Source organism: Exserohilum turcica (genome assembly GCF_000359705.1).
Source record: "Exserohilum turcica Et28A unplaced genomic scaffold SETTUscaffold_6, whole genome shotgun sequence".
Classification (NCBI taxonomy): Eukaryota; Fungi; Ascomycota; class Dothideomycetes; order Pleosporales; family Pleosporaceae; genus Exserohilum; species Exserohilum turcicum.
Genome location: NW_007360277.1, coordinates 127,143 through 141,762, shown reverse-complemented (window position 1 = coordinate 141,762; position 14,620 = coordinate 127,143). Strand labels below are relative to the sequence as shown.

The 14,620-nt window shown below is 52.4% G+C and overlaps 10 protein-coding genes across 10 annotated transcripts; 7 read left to right on the top strand and 3 right to left on the bottom strand.

Annotated features, from left to right (window-relative positions):
- Positions 1–217: 217 nt before the first annotated feature.
- Positions 218–844, top strand: SETTUDRAFT_140469 (uncharacterized protein; the record flags this gene model as incomplete). Its single annotated transcript, XM_008031367.1, has 1 exon — positions 218–844. The coding sequence occupies one exon, from the start codon at positions 218–220 to the stop codon at positions 842–844; it is 627 nt and encodes a 208-aa protein (XP_008029558.1).
- A 16-nt stretch (positions 845–860) lies between these two features.
- SETTUDRAFT_95905 (uncharacterized protein) lies at positions 861–2,576 on the bottom strand (the record flags this gene model as incomplete). Its single annotated transcript, XM_008031366.1, has 2 exons — positions 861–2,275; positions 2,318–2,576. The coding sequence occupies 2 exons, from the start codon at positions 2,574–2,576 to the stop codon at positions 861–863; spliced, it is 1,674 nt and encodes a 557-aa protein (XP_008029557.1).
- Positions 2,577–3,110: 534 nt separating this feature from the next.
- On the top strand, positions 3,111–4,439 carry SETTUDRAFT_83137 (uncharacterized protein; the record flags this gene model as incomplete). Its single annotated transcript, XM_008031365.1, has 1 exon — positions 3,111–4,439. A coding segment is annotated over one exon (1,329 nt), but the record flags the coding sequence as incomplete, so codon positions are not given.
- Positions 4,440–4,693: 254 nt separating this feature from the next.
- SETTUDRAFT_156184 (uncharacterized protein) lies at positions 4,694–5,634 on the bottom strand (the record flags this gene model as incomplete). The annotated part of the gene is made up of 3 exons (XM_008031364.1): positions 4,694–4,708; positions 4,756–5,071; positions 5,117–5,634. The coding sequence occupies 3 exons, from the start codon at positions 5,632–5,634 to the stop codon at positions 4,694–4,696; spliced, it is 849 nt and encodes a 282-aa protein (XP_008029555.1).
- A 279-nt stretch (positions 5,635–5,913) lies between these two features.
- SETTUDRAFT_156183 (uncharacterized protein) lies at positions 5,914–7,291 on the top strand (the record flags this gene model as incomplete). Its single annotated transcript, XM_008031363.1, has 4 exons — positions 5,914–6,206; positions 6,249–7,019; positions 7,064–7,163; positions 7,214–7,291. 4 exons carry the CDS (start codon positions 5,914–5,916, stop codon positions 7,289–7,291), a joined length of 1,242 nt encoding a protein of 413 aa, XP_008029554.1.
- A 674-nt stretch (positions 7,292–7,965) lies between these two features.
- SETTUDRAFT_95815 (uncharacterized protein) lies at positions 7,966–9,247 on the top strand (the record flags this gene model as incomplete). The annotated part of the gene is made up of 3 exons (XM_008031362.1): positions 7,966–8,083; positions 8,138–8,319; positions 8,366–9,247. The coding sequence occupies 3 exons, from the start codon at positions 7,966–7,968 to the stop codon at positions 9,245–9,247; spliced, it is 1,182 nt and encodes a 393-aa protein (XP_008029553.1).
- Positions 9,248–9,447: 200 nt separating this feature from the next.
- Positions 9,448–10,418, top strand: SETTUDRAFT_22391 (uncharacterized protein; the record flags this gene model as incomplete). Its single annotated transcript, XM_008031135.1, has 2 exons — positions 9,448–9,728; positions 9,773–10,418. The coding sequence occupies 2 exons, from the start codon at positions 9,448–9,450 to the stop codon at positions 10,416–10,418; spliced, it is 927 nt and encodes a 308-aa protein (XP_008029326.1).
- A 75-nt stretch (positions 10,419–10,493) lies between these two features.
- On the bottom strand, positions 10,494–11,141 carry SETTUDRAFT_156180 (uncharacterized protein; the record flags this gene model as incomplete). Its single annotated transcript, XM_008031361.1, has 2 exons — positions 10,494–10,564; positions 10,613–11,141. 2 exons carry the CDS (start codon positions 11,139–11,141, stop codon positions 10,494–10,496), a joined length of 600 nt encoding a protein of 199 aa, XP_008029552.1.
- Positions 11,142–11,596: 455 nt separating this feature from the next.
- On the top strand, positions 11,597–12,604 carry SETTUDRAFT_156179 (uncharacterized protein; the record flags this gene model as incomplete). The annotated part of the gene is made up of 2 exons (XM_008031360.1): positions 11,597–11,662; positions 11,711–12,604. 2 exons carry the CDS (start codon positions 11,597–11,599, stop codon positions 12,602–12,604), a joined length of 960 nt encoding a protein of 319 aa, XP_008029551.1.
- Positions 12,605–12,759: 155 nt separating this feature from the next.
- SETTUDRAFT_22388 (uncharacterized protein) lies at positions 12,760–13,668 on the top strand (the record flags this gene model as incomplete). Its single annotated transcript, XM_008031134.1, has 1 exon — positions 12,760–13,668. The coding sequence occupies one exon, from the start codon at positions 12,760–12,762 to the stop codon at positions 13,666–13,668; it is 909 nt and encodes a 302-aa protein (XP_008029325.1).
- Positions 13,669–14,620: the final 952 nt, after the last annotated feature.

The window sequence follows — 14,620 nt, the reverse complement described above, 5'->3', positions numbered from 1 at the left end:
AGCAAAATCACCCGACGTATAAGGCCCGCTACACAACACCAGTACGACCACACAGCCTGTAAAGATGGGTATTCAGCTTCCTCATATGTGCTAGTGCATACGCTACGAGCCGCTGCCACCTGAACCGTCCAATCCGATGACTCACACGGGAATAGCGATGCGGTAACTATTACAGACACTAAATACAAGAGCATTTCATACCAATGTCGATAGCAAAATGGCAGACTTCAACTTCCACATTACCACCCCCCGCCTCTACATCTCGTACTGCAACCCCGCCAACGATGACCACTGCGACTCGACCATTGAACTGCTGCACGGTGCGCCGTCGATGCGCTTCAATCCCGACGCCAAAAAGGAAATTCCAGATCGCGAGGCCGCGCGCAAAATGCTCGAAAATATGAGCAAGATGATGCAAGAAAAGGGCTATGGTCGCTACATGGTGTCACTGCGATCCGACGAACATGCAGAAATACCCTTTTCAGAGAGAAAACTCGAGACAATTGGCGTTGTGAGCATGCAGCTGGGCCGTGTTGAAGGTGTACAAGGACCTACAATTCCGGATGTGGGCTTCAGCATCATCGAGCGGTATCATGGCAAGGGCTATGCAAGTGAAGCGGTAGAGGGCTTGATGAAGTATTACTCTGAAAAAGGCGTGCGTGCATTTGCGGGCTTTACGAGTGACGAGAATGAGAGTGCAAAGAAACTGTTTCGCCGACTGGGGTACAAGAACCATGGCGTGAGGACGGTACGTGGAATCAGGTGGTCTGACGTCGACATAGAAGTCGACATCTGGACATGGGGTCTTGAAGAGGGGCAGAAGCTGGAGGATTTTGGTTTGTAGTATTGATATAATCTGGTTACCTCTCATCCTTTGTCAATACACTTTGACTGCATTTAGTTTCAATCCTATGACCACTCTCTTCTACTTCAATACCATCCAGCTCGAAACCAGTGATGACATGCGAAATGAGGGTTTGGTTGTCGGGGAAGAAGAGGTTACAAAGGTAGTACAGGAATATCGAGAGGAAGAACCCGTAGAGCCAGTTGAACGTAAAAAGATGTTGGAGGCCGGATGACAGCTTGAGACCAGGATTGACCTTGTTAGCGAGGCCCGGCAGTAAAGGCACAATCGTCACGAATGTGGCGACAGCAGCGCGCCAGTTGGTACCGTAGCGGCCGTATCGATAGATGCCGCGCGGGTCGTACAAGGCGGGAACGTCGTACTTTCTGCGCTTGATGAGCCAGTAGTCGGCAAAGAGGATGCCTGCCATGGGCGCCATGAAGATGGCGTATGCGCTCATAAAGTTGAGAAAAGCCTTGCCGGAAGCGACAATGATCCATGGACATAGGGCCCAGCCACCGATAAAGGCGACCAGGACGGATCCTCTTCGCACGTTAAAGTATCGCGGCGCCAGGGTCGTAACGTCGTTGGCAAAAGACACGGCGTTGGCGCTAATGTTGACATTCAATTGTCCGAGCAGCCAGATGGCGGCGCAGAAAAAGGCTGCAGCGCGGCCACCCGGGGTATCCATCCACTTGTCGATGATTTGTAGAGGCGTCCAGTACGCCGTGCCCCAAATCTCCTGCGCGGCAGACGCCGAAACGATGCCCATGAGAGCAACCATGGTCTTGAAGAACGGAATGACGGGCATCTGCCAGTATTGCGCGCGGGGTTCTTTGCTGAAGCGCGAAAAATCCGGAATGTTGACAGCAAGCGTGCTGTAGCCGCCGGTGATGCTCGTCATGCTCGAGAGCCATAGCCAGGCTCGCTCAGATCCGTGTACAGAAGCAGAACGCGTAAAAAAGGTGCCGTTGCCACCCGCTTTGACAGCGACCCAGACAGTCATGCCAATGGCTACAGGCGGCAGCAGTACCGTTTTTATCCAAAACATGTATTGCAGTTTGTGGGTGGGGATGAGGAGAAACGGAAACTGAATTAGCCAGTAGAGAAAATACGACATCATCCCGGCCGTGGTGTGACCAACAGATTCAGGGAGGTGGTTGGGCAGTGTCCGGAAGCTGGGCCATATAGCGTTGAGAATCTGAGTGACACAGGTTCCTCCATTTGCTGTTTGTACACCAAACCAAAACATGGCCAGGACGCCTCGACTAATAACAGCAAAGTAGCTGAACCAGTATCCAAAGCTCGCGCGGGCTGCAATCGGAAATGGAATGTGCAGGTTGGAGCCGATTGCGCCATTGAGAACTGTTGGGAGAGCGTTGCACAAGCCGGCAACAAGAGTGATGAGGACTGCATCGGTTGCGGTTAAGCCTGCAATTGTTAGCTCACATCTCCCTCTCCGAGCACACATACCTATAGTGAATATGGCGGATCCAGAACTCCAGGTTGAGATTGTTACCAAGTCACTGAACCAGTACGTGATAAAGGCGCTTTTTCCCCATGTACGCTTCTCCGGGGGGACCGGCTCCATATCGGCATTTGTCCAGACATCGGGTGGAGCAATGGTACTGTTTTGCTTGGAAAGTTGCCAGCTCGAGGCCTGCGTGAGACGTAGCTTTGCCTTTTCCTTTGCAGCATGGCTGCGGTTGCGAAGTGTGGTGAGCATGGCCATGTCGTCCAAGTAACCAGGCGTGGCCTCAACCTATATCGCCTTGACATGGACTGACGGGTTGCATCTTGAGTCAGGGGCTGATAGCTTATCAATTCATCGCGCTGATTGAATTCGATACGCATTATTTGTGGCTGGTAATAGATAACCGTTGCATGGGTGGTGCGGGGTGTCGGAGTGTTGATCTGCGCCAACGGGAAAGAACGTCGGAAGCTCGGCCGATTTGGCGCTAAGTAGCGTCCTGCCTTATCGCAACTCCCACTTCCATCCCACCTTCGTCGATGCAGACTCCAACTATGCCGCCATACGCCTCTTCTTCCCATCATGTCGGCTCCATCACGGAGCAGATTGACCTGCGCAGCCTGCACGAGACGCAAGGTCAAATGCAGCAAGACCGTACCCTGCACCAACTGCATCAGACGCGGGCAGCAAGACACTTGCGGGATTGAGAATGAAATAACATCTGCGTTGCATTCACAATGCCGCCAAGAGGTTGACTGTCCAGGAATACACCAAGAATCGATCGAAGAAACTCCCGCCCGCGATGCTGCGACAGTGTTGGAATTCTTGGCCTGGGGAAGGAGAAAAGATCCAGACTGTCATACGGATGCGTCGCTCGAGACTGAAGAGACGGGAATGGGTTCGCTCGACAATTTATCGCTCGCAGTACTCCAACTCCTTCTCCCTAGCCAGCACCAGGTTCAACAGCTAGTCGAGTACCACATTGAAGGCTTGCTATGGTATCATTGCAGCTTCTTCGCGTCGACGTTTCAGACGCAGCTTCGCACATTCTACGACGAGCAAGACGGAGTCATTCGCCAATCATCCACCAGCTTACAATGGACCGCTCTTCTCTTCTCTATACTCACTGCGAGCATGACATGTGCGCCAGCTGCACGCGTAAGACTGTGGGGTTTTGGAGAGACAGAACAAGCCACCCTTTCGCAAAAGTGGTTTCAAGCCATTAGTGCCTGTCTCACTCACGCAAACTATACGAGCAACTTGAGCATTCTTTCTTGTCAAGCAATTGCCACTGCCACCACCTCTGCTCATCTCCTGGGTTTTAGCACAACACAGAGCATACATCTTGCAACTGCAGTACGCATTGCTCAATCGCTAGGCCTGCATCGCCTCAGCCCGGATGTCAATGATAATTCTACCGAGACTGGCAGGCGTGTGTGGTGTCAGCTGTGTACCCAGGACTGGTTCAGCATTCCTTTTTCAGACACCTACCTTGTCAGCCCCAAGTATTCTACACTGCCAGATTACAACATTGTCGAATCCGATCAACCTACAACAACGAGTTACTCTCGCTTTTTGTACAATGTCGCCATCATTATGCCCCAATTGCAAGATAACTTGGTGTCGTGCAACACACCTTATACGCGGTATGAAAAGGTTCTCTACTGGGACAATATTCTTAGAGGTCTGGCAACGCGCTCGAGGCCACCTTTCATGACAAACGGACCGCTGGATCCTACGTGGCCGCTATGGGTACCATGGGCGCGGCATGCCCTGGCCATTAACTCGAGCCCTAAAATCATCATGATTCATCGGTCCTTTCTCCTGGACAGCTTTGAGAATCCTGCCTTTGCTTTTACGCGTCGAACTTGTCTAGCGGCCTCTAAAACGATAATCAAAGAATACAAGTCTCTAATTGCAGAAGATGGCCCTACTTTATGGATACACCAGGCATTCGCGGTCGCTGCATCAATTACTCTTTGTCTGGATATTCTCTATCGTGACGCTAGCGACGAACAAAGTTCTGACCACCAAGCGCTGGTAAAGGACATTTTGCAAATCATGCAGTCACGGCGAGACAGTATGATTGCAATTCGAGGAACGAAACTGTTGGGCGCTCTTCTGGCGCACGCATCACAACGTCAAAAGAAACGCAAGAGGGACGGAACGTTCGTGAGGCTTGATATATCAACCTTGATCAAACAATATTACCAAATGGACGCAGACAACCCCGGCGATTTGGACAACGCAACCCAGGCCTGCGACAATCCCCCATCAAACGATCTGCCGGACTTTTCGTATCCCCTTTCCTTCCCGTTAGGGGCGAATGGTTTTGACAATCTTCTTTATCTAGCAAATTACGATTTGGAGGTTTCTATCTAATGCTGTTTTCTCTATCACATTGTAATCATTCTCAGTGTTATGTAAATACTCAATTGACAGACTGCAGTAGACCATCAATCGCTGTTGTGACACCCGGCAGATCCTGAAGAATTGGCTGATGCCCGCTCTTTACAACATCGACCCAACTCTTTCCACCTATTAACGCGCTCAGGTCTACTGATTTCTGTACTGGACTAATGATATCCTTGTCTCCAGCTACAAATAATACTGGACATTGGATCTTCGCATATGCTGGGTCTTTGTGCTCAAGATCCACAATAGCTTCGCAAGTCTGCGCATACGCTTCTGGATCCGAAGCGCTGACCTCGCTCCTAACTGTTTCTCGTACTGCTGGATCAACAGCCCGCTCCGGTCTTGAACATCAGTGCACGCTCTATACTGACGATGGCTATACTTACGTATCCTCGTAAAAGTTGGAGACGGCCGCCGCCTCGGCTGCAACGCATATTCCCTTCTTTCTCACCGCATCGGCAAGGTCGAGCATGCGCTTTCGAGCTGCGGGTATGTGACCAGCTGCTCTACCGGTACCGAGCAGGGCTAGTCCTTTAATCTGGTCTGGATATCTTGCAGCATATTGGAGGGCGACGATGGCCCCAAGAGAATGCCCGATGAATACGATCCCTGATGTTTGTGGTCCTTGTAAAGATGCGATGAGATCGCTCAGATCGGCGACATGGCCTGCGATGGATATTTGCTGACCATCCGATAGTGGCGTCTTTCCAAACCCTTGGAAATCAACCAGAATGATGTTATAGTCCTGAGGGAAGAAAGGCACAAGAGGCAAGAATGTTTCGGTCGATCCTCCTAGCCCGTGGAGGCATACCAGGAGCGGGCTCAAAGGCTCGCCGCCTTGAAGGTAATGGAACTTGGTTCCTGAACGTGTGGTGAAATAATGCGAGGTGGGTGTTTGTAGCATTGTGGGAATTGAGGATGTTGAATCATTAAACTAGGGTACAGATAAATGCTGAAAATCTATAGAGATTCAGTGCTTCAGCTTGAGTAATTCCGATGGAAAATGAACTCGGCCGAGCTCCACATTTGTTCGATAACAGCTCGGGTCAACACCGAATGCGCTAGGTGGGTCATCTAAGATCTGATAGTAGCAGGCTTACATATCATGACATTCCATCCATAGAGTAGACACGACAGGTCGCAACTGGAAACGACAACATTGCTCTTATCATACTTACTCACAATGGTTGTTACAGCAGTCATAACGGAAGATACCAAATATCTGCATCTCAAGGCAGAAAAGCCCAATCTGAAGCTTCCACATGCAGACGCCACGACTGGACGCGTTGTACCGATTCAACATGCTCCAGGTAGCAACGTGGATTTCGGCGCCGAGATTTATGGAATCGACTTGAACAACTTCACAGATGCGGATTTCGAACTCATTTCGGATGCATTGCATAAATGGAAACTGCTGGTCTTCAAAGAGCAACCCGACATGTTGAAGCCCCAGCAGCAGTATCTACTCACGGCAAAGTAAGATCGGATTATTCGTATTGAATTATCTAACAAACCCAGCTTCGACCCTAATGAAACCACGGGTGGCTTTGCTCACGGCCACGACCCTTTTCTCACGCATCACAATGGTACCGACTTTTACGGCATCCCTAAACGACCGGCAATTCCAGTACAGCCGCAAGTTCATATTCTCGGTCGTGGTCCGGTTCCTGACGGTCACTTTGGCTTTCCACCCGGTTTTGAAGTCCAGGGTATTAATCATGAGGAATTTCACCTGCCTCCGCATATCCCCACTGAAGAGCGTGAAGCGGGTGCGTCGCGCTTTTATCAGTGGCATTTCGATGGGTCTTTGTACGACATTCCCCCGCCACGAGTAGGCTGTCTTCTTGCTGTGCGCACACCCAAGGGCCCAGACGTGACTGTACGATGGGAGGATGAGTGTGGCACGGAGATGAAAATGGCACCTGGTTCGACAGCAATGGTAGCCGGTAGTCGTGCACTAGCACTTCTCGACGAGGATACAAAGAGCATTGTGATGAACAGCAAGATCGAATACGCGCCTCATGCGTTCGTCTGGATGTCCAAAGCACACAGCACGCGGCTCGGCCACTCGCTCGAAACAGAGGGCCTCGAAATGCCGCTCGCCGACCTCCCAAAGTGGGATCAAGACAAAATCTGCATCTATCCCATGGTATGGACGAACCCGAAGACAGGCGAAAAATCACTCCAAGTACACGGTCAAGGGGCTTTCAAGCTGCATCTCAAAAGCAGTCCGGACGGACCCGAAACGATTGTAGATGATCTCGAGCAAGTCCGCTCGTTTATGGATAGGTATGAGATGTGCTGTGTTTACAGGCAATGCTAATAGATACAAGGATCATGCGACCGGTGCTGCAGCCCGAGAATATCTACGCTCACCCGCACAAGGAACAGGATGTCATTTTATGGTACAACCGGGCGCTTTGGCATAGCATTGTGAGTAGTCTGGAAATTTGGGCGATACAGGTAGCTGACTGCACGTGTAGACTGAGTTTCCAAAGTCGTATGGACCGCGTATTATGCATCAGTGCAATATTGCAGCGAGCGACCATCCTTCGGGATGAGAGTCGTCGGATCTTAGTAGTATGTAGACTGTGAGCGCAAGTAGTATTGGGTATTCCTAGAAATTCAATTTACTATATACATGACATGTGTTTGAATCGCCTTGAAAAGTGATATACTGGAGCACTCGGCTGTACCTGAATTGGATTCATGAATTGAAGTGACTGCATATCGAACCTTCCAAGCATCTTTCTCAACACTGTCCGCTATCATGATCTACATGCAAACGCTGAATAGCCTGGAGATGTCAAGGAAAGATATCGGGCGAGGTGAGCGACAGGTGGGACGGACGGGGCTCGGCCGAGCTCTCCAGACGCCGATAAGATAACGCGATGGATGCATCACTCTAGCCACTGTGTACTCGGGAAATCCGCAGGTAACACACATATCCAACGTATTACCGGCATGAATGATCCGACGATAAGGTATTAACCATAATATCCATGAAGTTTACTTCGGCTGGACCTGTAAATAGCATTGATATCAAGATAAAACAGCAGTCAAGTCGATATTAAACAGCACGTCGACATTCCAACTCATTGTACATGAATATATGACGTCTGGGTTTCAATTTAGCCCGCTAGAACTCTCCCTCTATTTGTTGAAAACGCCTCGGAAAAGAGGATTGAAGCGTAAAGTCGTTGGTCAAAAGGATATAATCATTCGAGCACACAAAATGTCGCCTGGTGTGTTGAGCGCGGAGCCAGGCTTTACAGTCACGCCGATGAGCAAGACCGAAAAGGAAAAGCCCAATTTCGGGGCTGTGATTGAGGATCTGGATCTGGAGAGTATTAGTGGCAAGTTTAATGTAATGGTCGTTTATAATGACCAGCGTCTGACTAGCTTAGATGCGGACGAGAAGGCGCTCGCCGAAACCATCTGGACGCATAAACTTGTTGTTGTCAAGGGCCAGAAGAATCTATCGCCTATCAAGCAGTGGGAGCTTGTGACTCGGTTTGATCCCGAGGCTCCACAAGTTCACTCGCATGGCGACGTCAAGACGTTTCATAAGCAGGGCGGGCTTTTGACGGTAAGTAATCCGGGCAAAGTCTTGACACCATCTCATTAATGGATAGAAAGGAAGAGATGTGATAGGCATCCCCGGCGCGGAAAACGTTCGTCTGATTGGAAAGGGACATCAAGGTGAGGATCACTATGGCCTCAAAGACGTTACGGTTCAAAAAGGGGTTTTACACGCCTGGCATGATCAGCCACCCACGGACGAAGAGTACCAGGCTGGACATACTCGGTTCCAACGCTGGCATATTGATGCGCCACTGTACGCCCGTGATCCGGCCTGGTTCACAACGCTGCGTTGCATCCGGCGGCCCACTGCGCCAACACTTACCATACACTGGGACGACGGCAGCGGGCAGACCATGGAGACAGAGCCTGGTCTCACCGCCTTCATGAGCAGTGTACAGACATATGATATGATGACGGACGAGGAGAAGAAAATTGCCGACCACTCGTGGGTGGAATATGCACCTCACCCGTACCAATGGATGGGCGACTGTAAAGGACAGCCCAACGGGCTCGGCGTGGTGAGCCAGTGCCAAGAAAAGCGGCTCGAGGATCTGGGCGATTACGACCAAAAAGACATCAAGCGGTACCCCATGACGTGGGTCAATCCTGTGACAGGCGAACGAGCCTTTATGGTCCACGGCATCTGCGTGCGACGCGCCTTTTTCCGCTCAAGCGCACACGAGGAGCCGCGTGTCGTCGACGACGTAGCTGCGATTCGCGCGTGGCTCAAGCCCATCCAGGAACGTGTGTTGAAGCCCGAGTTCATCCTATTGCCAAGGGTCGACGAGGGCGACGTCATCATGTGGGCGAATTACCAGCTTTTCCATACGGCGGTGGATTATCCGGATCACTGGGGCGTCAGGACCATGCATCAGGCTAATATTGGGGCGAGTGCGGGGCCCGTTGGACCGGTGCCGATTCCTGTTGCGTGAGGCTGGATGGCATGGAAGTCTGATTTCTCTTTAGCTTGCTTTGTAAGTAGCGGATGAATTATTGCTATGCAATGTATTGTTGATCAGTGCTGAGTCGAGTATCGGCGGATGGTGCAGTAGAATGCCAAGAGCGGGACGGCCCGCGTGGTAGCCAAGCACAAGTGCGAGTGTTAGTCGTCGCGCTCCACTTCAACTTCACCATGCCGCGCGCGACACGAGAAGAATCCAATCACAAACGCCATCGCTCGCACCGCTCTCGGTCGCCCCGACGCGAAGACGACAGCCACCGACATAAACGGCGGTCGCGCTCACCTGCAAAGCCCGTCGAGCTACCGTACAATGCAAAGCCGCTGTCCAGGCGCCAGTATGACGAGTACCGACCAATGTTCCAGTCGTATCTGGATATACAAAAGCAGATACAGCTAGATGATTTGGACGAGCGCGAGGCAAAGGGGCGGTGGAAGAGCTTTGTCAGTCGATGGTATGCTCTTCTTGTCCCAAAGTGGACAAACGCTAACTAGGCAGGAATCACGGCGAACTTGCACGAAGCTGGTACGACCCATCCATGCTCAAATCGGCACAGGAAACGGTGCAGTCGTACCGCAGAGAGTCGCCCAGTTACGCCCCGCGAGACGGAGACGAGAGCGAGGAAGAGTTTGGCCCGGCGCCGCCCAATCTAGCACGACACTCGGGTCACGGGCCGACGATACCCAAACTCGACGACCTGGCCTATCGCAACGAGCTGCAGGAGGAAGATCGAGCTCGGGGACAATCGGATTACATGGACGGCCTCCGCTATTCGCGCAAAGTCGACCGCAAGGTACAAAACGAACGGCTGGAAGAGCTGGTTCCGCGCGCCGACCCCGGCAGCCGTGAGCGCCAGCTGGAAAAGAAGCGCGAGACAACATCTACACTACAGTCGTTCCGCGACGCCAAAGAGTCTGGAGACGTCGACGTGCCGGAATCAGACCTCATGGGCGACGACGGTATTGACAATTACAAGAAGAAGAAGCGGGAGCAGGAGCGGCAGAAGAATGAGAGGGAGATACGGCGCGAGGAGATTGCGCGGGCGAGGGAGGCGGAGAGACATGAACGATTGGCGGAAAGAAGAGAAAAGGAAAGCAAGACGATGGAGTTTTTGAAGCAGATTGCCAAGGAGAGGTTTGGATAGTTGGGAGGATAAATAACGCCAATGAAAGCTCCAATTCCATGCATGTGAAATCAAACTCGCCATAGATATCGCGCGTCACTCGTCGTCTAGTATGGAGCTGGCCAGCGGGCCGAAAACAGGAACCTCGCATCGATCGAGCGTCGCAGCTATACACGTCAGCTGCAGCCTCACAGCCTGGTGTTGTCAGCACCCACCGTCAAGATAGGCCCTCCACGTCAACCAGGCAATCAGGGCCAGGTCGCCCGCCAGCATGAGCCACGAGAGGAAGCTGGACCAGCTAAAGATGACGTGCAGGACAAAGACAAAGGCAAACAGCAGACTGCTCTGCCACGCATGGAAGCGCACATAGTCGCTCTGGTGCTCGAACATGAGCAGCAAGACGCCGCCGGCGGGGGGCAGCAGCAGGTAGGCCAGACAGGCTTCGTAGTCGAGGCGCCAGCCCAGCGACGTGGTAAACATGTCAATGTCCTCGCGGGAGCGGCCAAAGCCCGTGGAGCGCGAGGGCTGGTCCCATGCTATGCGCGCGGAGTCGGGCTCGGCGGGGGGAGAGGGCGGGGGCTGGGCCTGGAAGTAGTCGTGGTCGTAGGCGTGGGCACGTGTGGGGGGCGAGGCAATGGCACGGGAGTGGGAGCGGTCGATGGACGCTCTAGGCGAGCGCAGGGGCGGCGACAGTGCGCGCGACGACTCGGGGATGTCTTGGTAGGGGGCAAAGTTGGCGGCCATGGTGAAGATTGGTTTCCGCGCTGTCCATGGCGGTGGCGAGGGAGGGCGAGGGAGGGCGAGGGCGAGGGCGACGACGACGACGACGACGACGACGAACACCAAGGCTAACGTGGGCAGGGATGCGGGCGGCGGGCGGCGGGCTAGCGGCGCTGCACGTGAATGAGCGCTTTGGGAGTCTTCCGTGGCGTTACTCCGCTGCACGAACATCCTCCTTCACGGCCATGGTCATGCCGTGCAGCGTGACCACACAACGACAGTCAGCCCGCCATGCATCATCCCACCTCACTCCACAGCCTGCTGGCACCACGTACATCTACACCTACACGTACCTATATCAGCGACCTCAGTCGAGCTGGCACGCCCTACACCGCCTGCCTGCCCGGGCTAAAGCTGCTGCTGCACCCGTCTCTTTCCGACCATAACACGCGCTGATCCTCTTCCCCCCACTGCCCACCATGTGCATCGCCATTGTGACGACGGCGCACCCCGATTACCCATTTGTACTGCTCAACAACAGAGATGCACGTCTGCCTGCCAATTCCAGTCTGCCCACCACTAACACCCGCCAGGAATATCTCCATCGCCCAACCGCAGAAGCGGACTGGTGGCCCGAGCCAGACTCACAGGTCCTAGGTGGCTACGACCTCCATCGCCCTGTCCATGGCACCTGGCTGGGCGTCACTCGCCAAGGCCGCGTTGCCGTGCTGACTAACTACCGCGAGGAGGACGAGACCATTATCCAGGGCGCTCGCAGCAGAGGCCTGATTCCCAATGCCTGGCTCAAGACGGATCCCGAAAAGCACGAGAGCACCGACGAGTTTGCAAGGCGGATGATTGAGCAGGATGGCGTCGAAGGCGTAGGAGGCTTCTCGCTATTGTACGGCCTCATGCAGGACGTGGTCAAGGAAGACGGAAAAGGCCTGGCCATTGTGAGCAACCGCACGCCAGACGTCGACGGCGTGATCCACCTCCTCCAGAACCCCGGTGAAACCCGTGCCCTCAGCAACGCCGCATACAACGACCGCTCCTGGCCAAAAGTCACAAACGGCGAGGCCTGGACTCGCGATGCCATTGCAGCATCGGTTGATGCCAAGGAATCCCGCGACCAGCTCATCCAACGCCTCCTGGGCATTCTGACCACCGACACGATGCCCAAGCAAAAAGAGAATGAAGAATGGGACATGTATCTGAATCAACTGCGTCACAGCATCTTCATCCCCTCCATTGGCCGCGACCATTTGGAGGAGCACAAGATGCCTGCGCACGAAATCGGCGACGTGGTCAAGAACAAGGCCGTCGACGCTACGAGTGGCTGCTATGGCACGCAAAAGAATATCATCATCTTGTGCGACCGGCAAGGAAAGGTGACTTATTTTGAACGGACGCTGTACGATGTTGATGCAAAGCCAATCGCCGAGGGCAAGGGAGATAGGTTGTATGAATACCAGGTGGAGGGTTGGTAGCAGGTGAATGCACTCATGCGTCCAAAACATTGTTGCCTACACTTTTGCTTTCACCCGTCACATCCGTTTGCATACTGATCTGTATAAGACCTGCACTCAACCTTGTTTACAGTTCAACTCGTCAACATCACAACTCACAACACATACTCACAACCATGTGCATCATCTTCTTCGAGTCACATGCAGAAAACACGCACGAGCACTACATTGACCAATACCACTGCGCACACGATACCTGCGACGGCCGTTTCGAGTCACATGCCAAATATCTGCTCCAAGGCTCTTGCGCTGATTGCCGTCTGTGTCTGAACCAGGCAGATGTAAATCCCGATATCTCTCCGGTTAGGTATTATCCCCCCGTTGAAGATGTTTGCGTTGAGAAGGTTGGTTTTGGCGAGATTGGGTTTGGTCGCATCGTGAGGTGTGAGGGGGCGGGTGTTTGTTTGCTGAGACAGGTGGATCATGTCGGAAAGAAAGACGATGGAGATGAGAGACAGTATGGCAGCGAGGATGAAAAAGGACAATATGACGACGACGACTGGCGCAGTTACAAAAACCTTTCCGATGTCGACAGCGTTACTTCACACTGGCGATTAGACGAGCAAGAGCAAGAGCACGAGATAACCGACATCGAGTCTGAGCATGCAGCAACTCAAGCTGATGAAACAATCAAAGCTTCTCGTCCATGTTCCACTTCCACTTCCACAGACAAAGACTCTCAACTACACGAGACACACCAACATGCAATTCCATTCATCGCTCCAGGCACAGCAAGACACCGCTGTCTCGTCAGCAAACAACTTGCCCAACTACCCCACCACATTACCCACGCGCGCGAGCATCCTCAACCCATACCCGTGCCTCTGCCGCCAGCACCTCCGCCAGCACCTCCAGGTCCACACAACGCTGCATTCCAGCAATATTACAGGGCCGAAGCCGTGGCTTGGCAGAATCACTACATTCCCATTCATCAACTACAAAGGAATCCAGGGGCTGAATCCATGTGGCAAGGAAATGCAGCCTATCTGCACAATCATGGCATGCCATGGCACCCGGTAGGTTGACCGCGCCCATGAGTGGAGAGTGCTAATGATCTAGTATTAACGTTGCCCGCTACAACCGATAAACATTTCTTTTCTCAGAGATTGCGGGCGAATGCGACTCATGGCTTGCATTGTAATTTGAATTTGCTTTTGCTTTTTGCTTGATCGGTCAAGATAGGCTGTCGTGATTCAGTGGAGTTGACGTTTCAGCACGGGCCATGTCTTGGCAGCGCTAGTCTATACGACAGGGGATAGTGACGTCTTGCAGATCATCCTCGGTACTTTATTATTATTATTATTATTCCATTAGAGTCTATCTGCAGTCAGTGACTATGTAAGACTTTGGCCAGAGGCCGTTCTAGGTACAATTTGTTTAAAGTGAGAGTGTTCTCTGTATAGTACTGCTATTGTGCTGCGGTTTAGTCGCTTCTAGCTGCGCTTAAAGCAGACTCCAGTTGCTGAAGAGCAGTTTAGTAAACAGGAAGAGATGTTAGACAGCAGGGCTGTCTTCCAGCGAGCTCTTTTAGGGCTAAGGAAAGTAACTTAAGAAAGTTTGTTAGTTATTATTGGTTTTAGGTAGTGTCTCTCTGTTCTCGCTTATTTTTAGTTGTCTTGTTCTTGGCCTAGATGCCAGCCTCTAGTCCCTACTCTAGTTTTAGCAATGAAAGCTAAAGTCGCCTCTCTGCCTTTGCTAGTGTGGAGGAGTAGTTGGATTGTTAGGTAGTTCTCGCGAAGAGTTGCTTTTAGCGCTTGCCTTTCTGTGTTGTAGTGCCAGCAGTATAGGAGAAGGTGATCTAGTGTCTGTACTCTCCCACACTCGCAGAGGTTTGAGTTTCTCTTTTTCACTCTCTCTAGATAGGCGTTAAAGTATCCGTGGCCTAGCTTGAGAGAGAAGAAGGCGCTAGAGATTTCCCTTGGTGTACCTCTTGGGATTTGGATTGCCTTAGGGTAAGCAAGGGAAATCTAGCAGAGG